This window comes from Rhinatrema bivittatum, chromosome 3, assembly GCF_901001135.1.
Source record: "Rhinatrema bivittatum chromosome 3, aRhiBiv1.1, whole genome shotgun sequence".
In the NCBI taxonomy this organism is placed as follows: Eukaryota; Metazoa; Chordata; class Amphibia; order Gymnophiona; family Rhinatrematidae; genus Rhinatrema; species Rhinatrema bivittatum.
Window position 1 is genome coordinate 509,754,243 of NC_042617.1, and position 17,616 is coordinate 509,771,858.

At 42.6% G+C, this 17,616-nt stretch overlaps 1 protein-coding gene across 4 annotated transcripts in view; it reads left to right on the forward strand.

Annotated features, from left to right (window-relative positions):
* ELP3 (elongator acetyltransferase complex subunit 3) overlaps positions 1-11,479 on the forward strand; it is a 466,764-nt gene extending 455,285 nt beyond the window's left edge. For all 4 annotated transcript variants that reach the window (XM_029596183.1, XM_029596182.1, XM_029596180.1 and 1 more), the window contains one exon: positions 10,559-11,479. In XM_029596183.1, coding sequence (XP_029452043.1) covers positions 10,559-10,635 — 77 coding nt within the window. In that variant the 3' untranslated portion in view covers positions 10,636-11,479. The remainder of the gene's footprint in view (positions 1-10,558) is intronic.
* Positions 11,480-17,616: the final 6,137 nt, after the last annotated feature.

The following is a 17,616-nucleotide window of genomic DNA, read 5'->3' on the forward strand; positions in this document are numbered from 1 at the left end:
AACCTTCTCTGGAACGGGTATCTCACCAACATCCTCTTTAGTAAACACCGAAGCAAAGAAATTGTTTAATCTTTCTGCAGTGGCCTTATCTTCTCTAAGTACCCATTTAACCCCTTGATCATCTAACAGTCCAACTTACTCCCTTGCAGGCTTTCTACTTCAGATATATTTTAAAAAGTTTTTACTGTGAGTTTTTGCCCTACGACCAACTTCTTTTCAAATTCTCTTCGCCTGTCTTATCAGTGTCTTACATTTAACTTGCCAATGCTTATGCTTTATCCTATTTTCTTCTGTTGGATCCTTCTTCCAAGTTTTGAATGAAGATCTTTTGGCTAAAATATCTTCTTTCACCTCACCTTTTAATCATGCTAGTAATCATTTTGCCTTCCTTCCAGCTTTCTTAATGTGTGGAATACATCTGGACTGTACTTCTAGGATGGTATCTTTTAATAATGTCTACTCCTCTTGCACACTTTTTACCTTTGTAGCTGCTCCTTTCAGTTTTTTTTTTCTATTTTTCTCATTTTATCAAAGTTTCCCTTTTGAAAGTTTAGCACTAGAGCCATGGATTTGCTTACTGTCCCCTTTCTGGTCATTAATTCAAATTTGATCATATTATGATCACTATTGCCAAGCGGCTCCACCACCGTTACCTCTCTCAACAAATCCTGTGCTCCACTGAGAATAAAATCTAAAATTGCTCCCTCTCTCATCAGTTCCTGAACCAATTGCTCCATAAAACTGTCATTTATTCCATACAGGAACTTGTTACATTTACCCAGTCAATATTGGGGTAATTGAAATCTGACCAACAAACCAATAGAGCAAGTTACTGCACTTTACAAATATCCCAGCAATAAGTGCAGAAAAGGAATTTAGTCCAAACCATGAGGATTCATCAAAGCTCTACAGAGCAAGTAGATTTTTATTCATTTTAGGCGGCAACTCCACAATTTTAGAATAGCAACAGATTAGAATGCGTCCCCCGACACGGTCCCGTGTTTCGCCGAGGGCTGCATCTGGAGGGAGCAAGAATTTTCACAAAACACTGTAAATAAAACATACACTGGTAAGGACATAGAATGGCAGATAGTCGACATAAATTACAAATGATTACACACATACCTGAATGCTGAAGGAATTCAAAATTGGCAGGGAGCGCGTCCATCTTAGATGCAGACAGGCATTTAAACCACACGGAGTTGGCGCGAACTCAGGTTGACAGGTCACATGGTCAGACGGGGCCAATCACAGTTGCACCCGTTCCTGAGGCGCAACTAGCAGTGCAAACAGCAATTAACCTAGGTGGCCCTGACAGGTTTTTAAGTAAAGAGATGCCACTCTAATTCCCGATTTAGTCCATTAGGAGCAACTGAATCAAGTTGGAAGATCCATCTCTGTTCAATGCGTCCAAGTTGTTCATTGTATTTGCCTTCCCGAGGAGAACGGGGGACAACCTCAATGACACAAAAGGACAGGTCAGAGATGGAGTGTGCCTGTTGGACCCAATGTGTAACTAAAGGCTCATTCTCACGAGTGTTGCGGATGTTGGAGCAATGCTCAATTATGCGAGTTTTAGCCATTCTAGAGGTCTTACCCACGTACACCAAGGGACAGGGGCAAACAATTACATATATTACTCCTTTCGAGGTACAATCTGATTCAGTTGCTCCTAATGGTCTAAATCGGGAATTAGAGTGGCATCTCTTTACTTAAAAACCTGTCAGGGCCACCTAGGTTAATTGCTGTTTGCACTGCTAGTTGCGCCTCAGGAACGGGGGCAACTGTGATTGGCCCCGTCTGACCATGTGACCTGTCAACCTGAGTTCGCGCCAATTCCGTGTGGTTTAAATGCCTGTCTGCATCTAAGATGGACGCGCTCCCTGCCAATTTTGAATTCCTTCAGCATTCAGGTATGTGTGTAATCATTTGTAATTTATGTCGACTATCTGCCATTCTATGTCCTTACCAGTGTATGTTTTATTTACAGTGTTTTGTGAAAATTCTTGCTCCCTCCCGATGCAGCCCTCGGCGAAACACGGGACCGTGTCGGGGGACGCATTCTAATCTGTTGCTATTCTAAAATTGTGGAGTTGCCGCCTAAAATGAATAAAAATCTACTTGCTCTGTAGAGCTTTGATGAATCCTCATGGTTTGGACTAAATTCCTTTTCTGCACTTATTGCTGGGGTAATTGAAATCTCCCATTATTACTGCACTACCAATTTGGTTAGCTTCCCTAATTTCGCTTAGCATTTCACTGTCCGTCTCACCATCTTGCCCAGGTAGACGGTAGTATACTCCTATCACTATACTTTTCCCCAATACACAAGGGATTTTATTTATTTATTTTATTTAGATTTATATTCCACTTCGCAATTTTTTCAGCGCTTCAAAGTGGATTACATTCAGGTACTGAAGGTATTTCCCTATCCCCAGAGGGCTTACAATATAAGTTTGTACCTGAGGCAATAGAGGGTAAAGCGACTTGCCCAAGGTCACAACCCTGGTCTCCTGGTTCGTAGCCCACTGCTTTAACCACTAGGCTACCTATAAAGATTCAATTATGCATTTAGTCTCATGCAGGATCTTTATCCTGTTGGACTCTATGCCATATCGGACATAAAGCGCCATTCCCCCTCCCAGATGCTCCTGTCATTGCGATATAATTTGTACCCTGGTATAGGACTGCCCCATTGGTTATCCACCTTCCACCATTCTCTGAGATGCCAATTATGTCTATTTCATCATTCACTGCTATATCTTCTAATTCTTCCATCTTAGTTCTTAGGACTTCTGGCATTAACATACAAACATTTCAAAGTATGTTTTTTGTTTGTATTTTCATTCTGCTTTCTAATTGATAGCACAGAGAGAGAAGTCAATGCAAGTATAGGTTTTATAGCACCGTGAAAAAGAAGTAAAATCTCTCCTCATGACATTTTGCTCCCTCCAGACATCTACAAGCTCCAACCTAGTTATTAACCAGTGAAGAGCTTCAGCCTGGTCCTCAGACTGTATTTGTGAGGATCTATCCTTTAAGGGGTCCAAACATGAATTCCATTTGCTCCCCACGACAAGATGCAAAGATGAGAAAGATTCCAACATCCCCAGTAGCGGAGTCTAAAAGTTCATTTGCCTCTCATTTGGGCCATAAACAAATGCTAATGCAAATTTGTTTTCATGTAGGGAACATTCCATAAGAACAAATATCCCGTTGCGATCCTTTAACATCTTCTCTACACCCATGAGAAGGGATTTACCAACAAGAATACAAATACCTCTACTATTAGATGACTACGAAGCATACTCCACCCTTCTCACCCATTCTCTAGCCAGCTTGGCATGCTCTGCATCTGTAAGGTGCATTTCTTGTAGTAATGCAATCTGAAACCCAACGTTTTCTCAGATATCCCAGAATTCTGCTTCTCTTAAGTTCTCTTCCCTGCACATTTAAAGAGATAAATTGAACCATAGGTTTAGCTATAATCCGTGCTGCTCCCAAAAATGTTAACAACCGTTCTTGTAGGTATTCGCGCTAACGGAGCCATAGACCTGATTTTGCTGCACCGAAGTGTGCATGCTCCTGGAAGTTTTATGTTTCAATATAAACCCAGACTAACCCCATAACAATACATCTCACCCCCCTCCACTTTAAACCACATGCCCAACTCCTCAGAGAATGGTTATCAATTGAGCATACTAGCAGGGTACTCACAAAACCGCTTCTCTCAACCCCCCCCCCCCCCCCCCCCCCACTTCAAGAGGAAATGCAAACACAGATGAGGGAGCCCCTGGGACCCTTCTGCTTCCCCTGATAGCAACCCAACTAGAAAACACCAAATCCCTCCACATCACTTCTGTCACCCAACTCCTCTCCCCCCATCAATTCCGTTATTACCCAAAAAACAACCCTCTCCTAAGGCTCCCCAATTTAGTGTTCCATCTCTCGCATAGTTCATCCTCTGCACTGTAGGAAATTCTAGTGTTCCTTGTTGATTGCAGTCCCCTTCCTTCCATCCATCCTCTCGGCACACTGTTCATTTCCTGATTTATCCATCACACTCACATAGCTCTTGGCTCTCACCGTCTTCTACCATAAGGGGGTGAACTCCTGCCGATAGTATTATGGGCAGCCACTGAATAGCATACAGCAAGAAAAAGAGCAAGAACAAAACACCCCACCCAACACCCTGCCCTACCATCCATCTAAATTAAAGAACTCCATCCCTCCCACCCTCCACCATGCCAAAAGAAAATTAAATCTAGTAGAGTAAGATAAAATAGTGCGATGCTAAGTGCCTATTTCACCTCTGTGAATTTTTGCTGTTTGTGTTGCAGCTCAGCAAAGTAATTGTGGAAAACAAAGAGCCTTTTCTCTGGTTAAGCAAGTTCTTTCGCTGCTCTACTCACTTCAATTACCTGGCACTTATCTGCATAATTATGCAAATGAATGACTGCATGAGGCCTACCATTGTCCGGTACTGGAACAAGGATGCGATGCTCCCTGTCAATCTTAAATTGGCCATTCCTACAGTCAAAATTATAGTAGCAATGGAACATATAGGAGTGCATACTGTAACACCTAGAAAACATAAAAAGGATATAATACTCCGTTGGCATTAGCGCTGCTCTTCTTGATCCTCTTTAGGAACTTCTTCACTGCCTGTACTGACTCACAAAAGGTTGTCTTCTCTTTATAAGTTATCTTCAGCTTGTCCAGGTAGATCATGGTATTTGTGAAACCTCTGGCTCGAAGGCAGTTCTCACTCCACGGTCCCATTTACCTTTTCAGCCTTTTTCCATAGGGGTACAACTAGTAATAGCAGAGTTCTGGAAGGAAATTATAACATGAGGGCGGGAGCACTGCAGTCCCACAGCTGCTTGGTGCCTGCATATCACATGATTTAATATGGACCTCAAATTTATTTATAAAAGCAGAAACAATAAATAGCTTTCCAAAGGCTGCTTACCTCAGCAGTCCTTCCCTGCAGTTCCAAAAGCATCAAACATTAAGTCATCTGGAGGTACTCTGGCTCCCAGCCTGTTCCCCAGGGCCTCTCTAACTCTTCTGGGCCCTGACTCCTTATAGTATGGTGAGGTGAGCCTCCATTCCCCCAGAATCCCTTGCAGGGCTGATCCTTAAAGAGGACCAAGCTAGATAGTTGTGGCCAGTCCCTTAAGGTAGTTTAAGGGAGTTTCCTTCCCCCCCCCCCCCCCCCCCCCTCTTAGCCATCTGTATTCTTGCCACAAAGTGTTTCAATTCAGTGCTCAAGATTTATCAACAGCTACATCCTTTCAGATCAGCCTCTCAGAATTTGTTGGATATCTCGTCTACAAAGCAAGTTAAGACTTGCTGAGTTCCAGGAGTGTCTGTTTTGTGTGGCCAGACAGGAGTTGTGAAACACTCAAAGAGTTAAGATTAGAAACATCCTTGTTGAGGTTTAGGAAACTTTAAAAGCACACCTTTTTAAGCAGGCTTTTTGTGGTAGCCCTGGGGTTTTAAAGCATGGGAAGTCTGGATGCAGCTAGATTGGTCTTTCTCTAGAAGTCTATTATTGTCCTGTATCCTGCATTGTTCTGTTTTAATATTTATTTTATTATGGATGGTCTACTGTAAACCTCCTAGAAATGTTGATAGATCAAGTTATAAATTATTAAAATAAATAAATATGCAGAGCTGCAATATTAACTTCAGTTCAAACGTTTACATCACACTATTGTTTCGATGAGGAGTCCTGGTGAGACAGCAGTATATGCTCCAAGGTCTCTGAGGATTAGAACTCAACTTCAGCCCCCACAGGGCCCATTTTGTTGTTTCAGATTGTCTTCCAATAAAAAAGTGAGGCTAAATTTCACCAAAAACAGTTTTCCACCCTGTTGATAGTATTTTGTTGTTTTCCCTATTTTTTAATTGAAGAAGCCTTTAAGGCCAAATTTTAAAAGATCTGCGTATGCAAATACTGGGAGTTACTTGCGTGACCAGGCCTTGTGCGCGCCAAAGGCATTTTTGAAAGGGCCTGGTTGTGCGTGGAACCCCCGGTACGCAGAAGTGCCGGGCCAGATAAGAGGTGGGCTGGGACAGTGCCATTAGCCGCTGTCCCGGGGTAGTGCGCGCCGGCAGCCAGCTGGTGCACGGAGTTTACTTCTGCTCTGGAGGAGCAGTAAGCATGAAAATAAAAATTTGGAGATAGAGTAGGTTTAGAGGGCGGAGAGGAGAGGGGAATAGGGAGGAAGGTTAGGGTTAGGGAACGGGGAAAAACACAAATCATGACACTGCGCGTAATTTGAAAAATCCCCCCCTCTGCGCATGGAAGAGACTACCTGCCCGCACATGCACGCATGGATTTTAAAATCCGGCATGCATGTGCGCCCGGGAATCCTATTTTATAACATGCACACGCTGACGCACGCATGTTATAAAATAGCTGCATCCATGTGCGCACATGGACACGCGCAAGCACGTTTTAAAATCTACCCTATAGCTAGGGAGCCCCATTTGTGTGATTTCACTGAACTGCTTGCCTTCAGAGAAAACAAAGTTGCCTACCTGTAACCAGTGCTTTCTAAAGACAGTAGTTCACAACAGGGCTGTAGGTAGAAATTAATTTTTATGGGGGCCCATAGTTAGTATAGGTGAGCACCTTAGCTAGCCCTCCCCCACCCCATCACACCAAATGGGTCTTGACCACAGTGGCTACAAAACCCTTTTAATTTCCTTCAACACTCTGTATCTCCATCTCTTCACTGGCCTGTCTCTACTGTCTCCCACTCTTCCTCTATGGTTAAGGCAACTACTTTACACACAGTAATATAGTAATGATGGCAGAAAAAGATCAAATGATCCATCCAGTCTACCCATAAAGTTTCTTATGGTAGTAACTGCTGCTCTGTGCAGGTTATCCCTGCCTTATATTAAGGGTAGTAATATTTACAATCAAAATCAAGCAACCCATAACAAAATTACTGCTAGCAACATTTTTACGGGGTGAGCAGCCTTCTTGTTAATTCAAACAGTGTTACTTGATCATGCTTTGCTTTTCAACATGGCCATAGAAGCAGTCCTGTGTTTCTACCCTAATGCCTGTATATCAGTACCCCAAAATGATAGTCGGGGCCCAATGTTGGCTGTTGTCTGAATCCAGTTTCCTGTTTTGTCACTGCTGTCAAAACGGAAAACAAAGTTGCAATTGCATCAAAAGCATCCAGGCTAATTGGTTATGGGTAGTAATACCCATGCCTTCTGTTAAGAGTAGTAATTGCTGCTTTGTGCAGGTTACCCCCATGTACCCTTTTTTTTTTTCATTTCCAGCCTTTAGGGATCTGCAGTGTTTATCCCATGTTCTTTTGAATTTGTTTACTGTTTTCATCCTTGCCATCTCTTCTGGAAGGGCATTCCAAGCATTCACCACCTTCTCCGTGAAGAAATATTTCCTGATGGTGGTTCTGAGAATTTCCTCTAGAGTTTCTTTCAAGACCCCTAGTTCTACAGTTTACTTTCCAAAGGAAATGGTTCAAAGTTCATATTGCATTAGAACCTTTTGTTACGATTCTGTTCGTGGGCCTAGCTGCGAGCAGCCTCTCACCTTTCCAGCTGCTTGCCTGCTTCCTGATGCCGTTATCCTGCGGCTCAGACTGCCATCTTCCCCTCGCGGCCTGGAGGCCACTACCATCACCGCTGCCGTCTGCGGCAGGGAGCCTTGCTGCTGTGCCTCCTTGCGGCCCCTGACGTTCTCCTTCCACCTGCGTAGCCCAGAGGCCACTGACGCAGTCTCCTCCCCTGTGGGGGAAGTCTCTGCTTCCTGTCTTCCTTCTTCACGGCTGGAGCCGCCTTCATCGCCTCAGGCCTGCTTCCCTGTTGCACAGCATGGCTGCTGTCCCTGGTCCTGCCTCCTTAGGCATGGGGCTGTGCCTCTTCTCAGGATTTAAAGGGCCAGTCCTCCTGGCTCCTCCTCATGATGTCATCAAGGTGGTTCCTTTTCAGCCCTGCAAAAGGGCTCAGCCTTCAGTTCCTCTTCGCCTTCGCAAGGAGTCAGTCATGGAGTTGGACTGCTTCTGGATCCTCTGTTCCAGCTCTTCAGTACAGGAGTCTCAGACGATGTCCTCCTCCGCTTCTTCAAGGCACTCTGTTCTTCGTGTGAATTCCCTTGTCTTCCTTTGTGGTTCCTGATCCTTCGTCTGCATCTTTGTTCCATATTTGGTCTCTCGTTGGATCCTAAGTCCTTGTCTTCGGATGTCTTCGTCGTCTGACCCTCCTGATGTCCTCACCTTCAGATCCTCCTGAAGTCCTGCCTTCCGATGTACTGTCCTTCCTGAAGTCCATCTTCCTGTTGTTCTGCCTCTGAATCTCCTTGATGCCCTTGGCTGGGTGACCTGGGGGTCCGAAGTCCAGATGTCTCAGATGTCTTGTTCTTCAGCCCACTCGACACCTCCTGGATGCTCTTGACTGAGTGTCTTGGGGGTTGAAGTCCAGATGTCCTGATGTCTTCGTGTCAAGTTGTCTTCATCTTCAGAATCCTTTGGCGTCTCAGTCTTCAGTCCTTTTCGCTGTCAAGTGTTCAGACCATTTTGGCGCCTACGTTTAGGAAGCCTTCTGACTCTTTGGCGCCGTCATCAGGGTAGCCTCCTTCTCCGATGTTGTGGTTCTGGAGCTACCTCCTAGTGGGCCGTCCTCTCTTCATCTTCGGCTGACCTTCTGATTCATCTTCCACGTTGGGTCAGAAGCCGCCGCTTCCCTTGGTTGACCACGCCAGGTCCCCGAAGCCTCAGTTCAGGATGGATGCTGCTATGAGTCATGGCCGGATACCTTCATACTGGGTTTTAACTCTTCTGTTGTCTTTCCACTCAGCAAGTGTCTTCATCAATGTCCTTGATGTTCTTTTCAGCCTTGCCTCATCCTTATCCAGTATCATCTGACCTTGTCTTCAAGTATCGTCTGATCATCTTCAGTCTTCAAGTCTCGTCTTGTTCCAGTTCCATCGTCTGCCCTCAACCTCTGTCCGTCCTGGCACATTTGCCGTTCCCGTATGGCAGGTCCAAAAGGGCTATCAAGTGGCCGGAAGGCTACCCCAGAGATCAGCATTGCGTTGTTGGGTCTCTACTGATGCATCAGGTTCGGTGGAGGTGCGAGTCCCTGGTCTTCTGGCCTGTCTCACCTGCCTCGGCGCTTCCATGGAGCTCTTCTCTGCAGTCGCGTCGGGGTCCAAGGGCACACCACTCTCCCCAAAAGTGGGATCGCTCCCTAGCACTCCCAGCAACACCTTTCAGATATCTGAAGGTCTGTATCATATTTCCCCTGCTCCTCCTCTCATCCAGGATTTAAATATTTAAATCCTTTAGCCCCTCCTCAGAAGTCTTACAATACAGATCCCAGTTTAAGCAGTTCTCTTATGTAGTGTCTTGCCTTATTTTGTTTTGTGCTTAAATAAAAGCTTGGAAACCTGTGGCTGATACCTTGTCTTGCTAACTGGAGTAGCCCCTAGGCAATAGAGTTGTCAATTTTGCTGAACTGGCAGTGGCTCAGCCACCACTGACCAGTGCAAGGTAACGAATTAGCATACAAAGTTTTGTACTGACTTTTGACTAATTTATGAAAATATGTCTAAACAAATATGTGTCAAAAGCTAAAAGTGTGGTAACCACAGTAAACTGAGCTGCATTGTAAAATTTCACATCTCTAGCTCATTTGCATGTTTCACACTTAGGTGCCAAAGATGGTTCTTTTAACATAGTGCATTCACAAATGCAAATGATGCTTGTCTTTGGGACTGTAATTCTGACCAAAGCAAAGCTAGGTCCAAGACAAAAAAGGTTGACTTTTGTAGCAAAACATGTTCTCTTTCAAATGACTTTTGAAAGAAAAAAAATTAAAAACTACACAGTAGAAATATTTTCACCCCCAGAATGGGATAAATTGGTAAAAAAAAAAAAAAGTGACAATGTCTTTATGTAACTTTATCTTTGCTTCCAGTTGGCTGCAATGCCTCCTAGTGCAAATCCTAGATGTACTTCATGGGCTATGACTATTGATCCAGTTATGGCCTGAATCAAAGTATACATCAGAGCAATGAGGATTCAAAATAGGCTTTAAATTTTTTATATAATTTTTCAGTTTGCTGGCCCATAAAAAGGATGGCAAGTTCATGTTAGGTTACAAACTTTGTATAGGAATTTAGCACCAGAGGTTGTAATAATCCACAAAATTTCAGGCCCCTAATAAGGGTTGTTTGGCTGCAGTGCTCGGACAAAGTGGCTGTTTTGTATTGCGCAGAGCACAATACTCTAAGTCTGACCTTCATTCATCTGCTCTAGCTTTTGAACCAATAGAGATTCAGCCGAAAAATGTTGCATAGTTTTGTTTGAGGCCCTTGTGAACATCAACACACATTTTTATTCAATTTGAAGGAGGTCAAGAATGGATGATTTTCTAAATTGATCCACTTGATATGGAATGTCCCAATGGAGCATTCAACAAAACAGAGAATTTGATTGGCTGAATGCCTATTGATATTTTATCATGTTATATATACCTTAACATTGTCTTTGTGGTTTTATTCTAGGTGTTGGCACAAGGAATTATTACAGAAAGATTGGCTATGAGCTGGAAGGCCCCTACATGGTAAAAAGACTGGACTGATATCCCTTAAAGAAGAAGTGGACAGTAAAAATGAGTGTTGAAGCTGATTCAGAGGATGAAAAGCTAAATTATATACAGGAATTGTGACTTGCCAAAAATGCAACAAGATATACAAATTGATCTAAATGGCTTGTACTTAAGACTATAACAACAACAAAAAAAAATACCTTCCGATATTTATTCCTTTGGTTATTCTTCCTGGTATATTTTGGGATTATTATTAATACAATTAGCTAAGGCTTTCAGCTTTGTTTTTATATATTTGTAAACTGTTTTCTCTCTAAATATATATACTGTATTAAGCACAAAACTCCAAGTCAGAAGCAACATGATGTTGCAGGTGTGTATTTTTAATGCCCACACCAAAGTTTTTAGGGGTTTATAGTTTGTTTTTCTAGATTACATAACCCTGAATGGAAAAAAAACCAAAAAACCAGCACTGATTTGATCCAGTGAAATGAAGCTGTATGATCACCCTGCACCATGTCACCTTTACATCACTCTTTAATAATGTCTCATTAACTATCGGCTAAAAAGAAGTAGTTTAATAAATGAAAAATGATTATTTCCTATTACCTTTTATTTAAAACTGAATTGTTTTATCACGAAAAGCTGCCACAGTCCTGATAACATCCTTGTTTTAAATCCAAGAATATCAGTAGGTCTGGGACAGTTGTCTTTTTATTGAAGACAGGGATTGGATGATGCAATCTTATATTTTCAGAACTGTACTAAGAATTAGTTTGAAAGGCCAACAGTTCAGAATATAATTAAAGAAAAAGTATATATATTCTCTTGTAAAATGAGTTATGCATACAAAAATAAAATGATTTTTGTTGGGTCAGTCCTATGATTTGATGGCAATTCTTATCTACCAGAGACCTGCTTTTGATCTCCTGTCTAGAGCCAGTTGAGCTTGAACACCCCAGCACTAAGAGGGAATTATATCCTTATACTACAAGAACAATTTCTGCTGGAAGAAATCATTCTTTCCAGGCATTGAGAGCCTTCACTTTCCTAGTATAACAGTTTCCTTTTAGTGCAATACTTCTAAAATGATTCATAAGTAAAAGCTCCATAAAGCATATAATGCTCTTAAAATAAGTGAGTAGCTCCATGTGGATAAAGATGTCCTCGCTTTCTCTTCTCCTATGTAAGCATAAAATATTTCAGTCCTTACAAAAATAGCAAATTTTGCACAAAGTATATATACTTTCATTATTTCTTCTTTATTTACAATTTTTTAATGACTTTTAGTTTGCTCTAAAATATGGGCAAAGTATCTACCTTATAAATGGCCTGTGACCGACGGCCCGCAAATGCGCAGTAGAGACCAGCTCTACCGCGCATGTGCGGGCGAGCACGTCGCTCTGAGGCAGCTTCAGAAAAGAAAAAAAAATGGCGGCGTCCAGTGGCAGCAGCGGGCGGCGGCAGCGGTACCGGCAGCGGGCGGCGACGGCGGTAGCGAGCGGCGGCGGTAGCGGCGACGGCGGTAGCGTGCGGTAGCCGAGAGAGGGAGGGACGACTGAGTGGGAGGGAGGGACGGAGAGAGATAGTGGGAGGGAGTGACTGAGTGAGAGGGAGGGACTGAGTGGGAGGGAGGGATTGAGTGAGGGGGAGGGACTGAGTGAGAGGGAGGGGAGGGGGACTGAGTGAGAGGGAGAGGGGGGACTGAGGGAGGGAGTGGGACTGGGAGAGAGAGGGAGGGAGTGGGACTGAGGGAGAGTGAGTGGGACTGAGTGAGTGAGAGGGGGGGGGGGGGGAGTGAGTGAGAGGGAGGGGGGAGGGAGGGATTGAGGTGGGAGGGACGGGACTGAGGAGGGAGTGGGCTGAGGGAGGGAGAGGGAGGGAGTGGGACTGAGGGATAGAGGACGGAGGGGAGTGGGGACTGAGTGAGAGTGAGTGGGACTGAGTGAGTGAGAGGGAGGAGAGAGGGGGGAGGAGTGAGTGAGACTGAGTGGGAGGGAGGGACTGAGTGATAGGAGAGGGAGGGTGGGGAGGAGTGGGTGAGGGAGGGGGGTGGTGAAGAGTGAGGGGAGAGAGAAAGAGGGGGGAGGTGAGAGACAGAGGGATGTAGCCCGTTTTAACGGGCTTAACGGCTTGTTACATTATAATTCAAGTATGGAATTTGTTGTTCCTGCAAGTAATTTTTTCCCGATAATTATAGTTTCTCCATTTAAAATGCTACTTTTAAATTCTAGAGGTTTCAACTGGTTAACTCCCCTTAATAACCTGACAAAAAATCTTATTCTCTTGTTCTAATGCTGCATGTTGGAAATTGAGAAGTTCAATTCCAGTCTGCTGGTTTGATTCAAACCCACTATAATTGTCTAATTCTGGGATGACTGGTTAGAATCATTCTGATGCTTAATATTATAGAAGTGTCAGAAACATGAAATACATCTATGTAATGTGTGTGTCCCAAAAACTATATATATTTTGTATGTATTAAAATTGAAGTGAATTTTTTTTTTAAAGAATCTATATTTAATTTGATGAGCTGCAACATGAGAATCTTTTATTCTAACTACTCTATCTTAAGCTTCTGCACCTCTAACTGACTATCATCTGGTATTTTTCACACTTGCCCACCCTTTTCAGTCTCAACTATTGATCATCACCTCTATTAGGATTTACCATGCTACTGACCCTTGTTTCCTCTCTACTGCTGTCTCATTTGTCTTCCACAATTGTCACGTTTACAGAACTATACTCTCCCTTGCTTTGGATATTCATGTAACTCCTCCTCCATACTGTAAAAACATATCAAACCTCAACTTTGGCTCTCACCCAGAGTTCACCTTCTATATATCTGTACCTGCTCTGCATAGTGATTCTGGCAAAAATCCTGTTCCCATGCTTTCTACATTTCAAATTCATGCTCATCTTCCAATCTGCTATTGCACTTTTTAAGCAAGACTACTGTATCCATCTGATGAACACCTTTGCCTCGGTCCTCACTGTCACAGCACTTAGCTTCCTCCTCAAACTGCTTTTGCCTTCCACCATGCTCCCCCACCTTTCCTATCTGAGCAAACTATGGATGACTACTTCTTTGTCAAATTTTAACATATTAATCTTGACTTACCTATTAGGCCACAATTATCTCACCCACTTCATTCCCCTCCCCTTCTTTTAGCCTCTGGCATCCTTTCTTCCTTTTCTGAAATCTTAAAAAAGGAAACTGCTTATATTCTCTCCTCCACCAAACTCACTACTCACCCAGCTCCTCAATTCTATTTCCCCTGCAGTCATCCATTCCATCTGCCACATATTCAATCTCTCTGTTCTGCTGCAACCATTCCTACTATCTTCAGACATGTCATGATGGAAAGGGGAAGTGATTTCAATGTACCGAATATCAGCTTAACTGAGAGGCTCCTTGCTCTCCTGAGTTTAATCCTCCCGTATAGTGGCCATCCAGCATATTATGATGTGTTTCACATTTGATATCTGTAGACTATTTTATACTGATGGCAACCAAAAATAAATCGGTGGACTTCAATTTTCTTATGCGAAAAGTACCTCTGACCTGGAAGGCACTTCAAACATGGCCAGAGAGGAAGGCTGTGTTTTTACAGAGGTAGGCCCTAAAACATCTGTGCTTGTAAGAGTCTTGCCTCCTGCTAAAACAAATGCATCATCAGACTTCCATAACTGGTTCTGTGACATGTGAACCAATATGAACGCTGTCAAAAGGGTGATATTGGAAACTATGCCAGACCTCTGAAGTGAAATAGTTGAAATCGATAGGTGGATGGAGGTAGTCAAATCATCTACAGAGCTATGGAATACTATAAAAGAACTAGAGGCTGAGCAAATCATATTGTACGAGAAAATGGAAGACCTAGAAAATCGGTCCCAGAGATACAATCTTCGGTTCAGGGGTGACCTGAACCGAAGATTTTTCTGACTGCAGACTGGTGGTGACAAATATTTGATAAATGTTACTGCACTAAAGTAGCCTGGAAACAAGTTGGAGGGACTAAATATTAATATTGCTAAAGCCCATCATGCACTTGGCCCCCCACTGCAAAATCAGCCTCAAGATATTATCGCTTGCTTCGGTAACTATACTATGAAAGACTGTGTGTTCCTGGCAGCTAGAAAATGGAAGCATTAATATAGCAGGCGCATACAACTGGGGTCTTTTCTGATCTGTCCCGCATAACAATGCACAAATGGAAAGACCTAAGGGACATTACAGCAGCCCTCCTCAAAAAACATTTCTGCTGCAGATGGCTATTCCCATTTGGTCCAGTTTTCATTATTAGCAGGGTAATGTCTATGATTAAAACTGGCTGAAAAAATCTTGAGAGCCACAGGGATTTCAGTTCCAGTATCACAGGCCTCAGCTCTTACTGCGACACTTCTTAGAGATGATTTTTCACAATGGCAGCATTTGGGAAAAGGAGGGAGAAAGTTGTGCCATCAGTCAGGAGGATTAAATTTATCCAGAGACACAGTAATTTGATTTGAGACATCCTTCTACAACTGATTTTTTTGCTTAGTCATTACTTATTCCTGTTTACCATAACTTTTGATCCGGTGGTTGGGAGTTTCCAGTCTGGACTATTACTTGGCAGTTATTTGTTCCCTTGTACTTATTTCAAGCTCTGGAGGACTATCAGCTTATTTTATTCTGTAATTAATTTCTTTTACTCAGCAAAGTATAGATTTGGCAAGATGATGACTCTCCTCCAAGATAGTGGGTCTGCAATTGAAGGGGGGTGGGGGAAGAGGGCAAGGGTGATGGGACGACCTTTCATTTTTGACGGGGTTTGCTAGTGTGACAAGGAAAGTTTTCTGTCTATAATGGCCTAACTACACTGTTTAAACTCACCGTGAAAGCAGTAATTATTGTTCAAGGAAGCTTCACATTTAAAGGCTACTACTGTATTAATTCAAGAGGCACACCTTAAAAAATAGTTTGAAAGTGTAGTTAAGTCTAAATGTTTTCCCCATACTTTCTTTGCTGCTTGCACAAAACATAAGTATGGTGGGGTTAGTATTCTCATTTCTAAAGACTTGCATTTGAGCTCAAATCTATCTGCAGAGATACTGAGGGCAGGTATATTATAATGCAAATAGTCATTGGCTCTGAAAAGTTGACTATAGTTAATGTTTATGCCCCTAATCAAGACCACAATGTTTTTTATTTGTCTGTTTGGTAGAGGCCATGACCAGCAGGATGGAGGGAAAGCTCATAATTGGAGAGCATTTTAATATTACCAGACTGCCAGCTTTAGACAACTCCTTTCGTGAGAGCGTAGTGTCCTAGTCAAACAGATTCAAACAAGTTTTTTTATGGATAACTGAAATCCAATTGATGTCTGGAGAAAGCTGACCTCATTCACATGTGATTACACTTTTTTTTTCCAAAACCTCACAATTCTTACTTATGTATAGATTTTTTTCTGGTGGACAGGACTTCAGTCACCAGAGTGACAGTCAGTTATAGGTAATATTACATTGTCTGATTAAAATACCGTCTACATAATAATGACACAGACATTTCTGGAGGCTAAATAATAATTTATTGTCTGACGCAAAATATTGTGATCAGCTGTCAGAAGATGATTATATTATTTGTGTATCAGTGACACAAAAGACGTTTCTCTAATGGTTGTGAGGGATGGTCTAAAGGCAGTAGTTCGGTGCTGCCTTTAAGAAAAAAAGAAAAAGAGAGCATTAGAACTGTCCTACAACAAAGAATGGTGACGTAGAAGTGTTACATAAACAGTTATTCAGCCACATTAGGCTGAAGTGGGCCCAAAGTGGTCTACGATCAATAGATCTTGACAATATAGCTCAGCATATGGAGTTTGCTCATCAACAGTTCTTTAAATTGTGTAATATGGCTGGCATACTCTTAGGCTGGAGACAACAATTTTCCCAAAACCACATAATGAAACTAAAAGGACTGAGGAATTTTTGACTGATAATATGGCAATAAGGCTGTGCTTTTTTGTTTTACAGTTTTATGAGCAGCTGTATTGGCAAGACTTGTCAGTTAGAGTGGAAGCAATTGATAATTACTTGGTTGATGTTATTTACTTACCATCTCTGGAACATCAATCCTTTTGGATCTGGAGGTTCGGGAAGCAGAAATCCTCCAATTTATTAGGAGTCTTAAGATGGGTAAATCACTTGGTGTGGACAATTATACTGCTAGATTTTACAAGCAATTTTGTTCCTTTATTGATTAAACCCTTCACTAATATGTTTAATAGTCTCCTTGTGGGTGGATCCATTTCAACGGGAATTAACCTGGCAGGTATTTCTGCAATTGCAAAGAAACTGGAATGCCCTTCCGGAGGAAGTGGTGAAGACTAAAACTGTGAAGGATTTCAAAGGGGCATGGGATAAACATTGTGGATCCATAAAGGCTAGAGGATGGGAATAAAGAGAAGAGCCATAGGGGTGACTTGCTGGAATGGTGGGTACTACCTGGTGATTTCTACCCTTACTCAATAACCCTTCACACGGTTAATGTAACTCCAACATTGCTCTGTGCTTCAATGGCAAGAACAAATGTGGAAAAGAGGATTTGCATTCAGACAACAACCAACAAGGACTGAACTACAGTCTGGGTAAACAAATAAGCGTGGGGGTAGATTGCTTATTGTGGCGGTTACTACCCTAAACCAAATAAGCCTGATACTTCACTTTGAATGCATATATAGCGTTACTGTCTGTTTCAACGGCAGGGGGAAATGTGGAAAAGAGGATTTACATTCAGACATCCAATAAGGCATTGATCTGTGCAGTCGGGGTAAACAAGCATCAGGGTAACTTGCTTGATGCGGCGGTTACTACCCTTAACCATTAAGCCTTAAGATTCACCTTTGATACAACTCCAATATTACTCTCTTGATCAACGGCAGGGAGTGGCAGGAAATTTGAATCACACAATTACCAACAAGAGCCCTGAACTTGGTGGTTGGTGAAACAGCTAAGTATGTGAAAATGTGTGGGAGC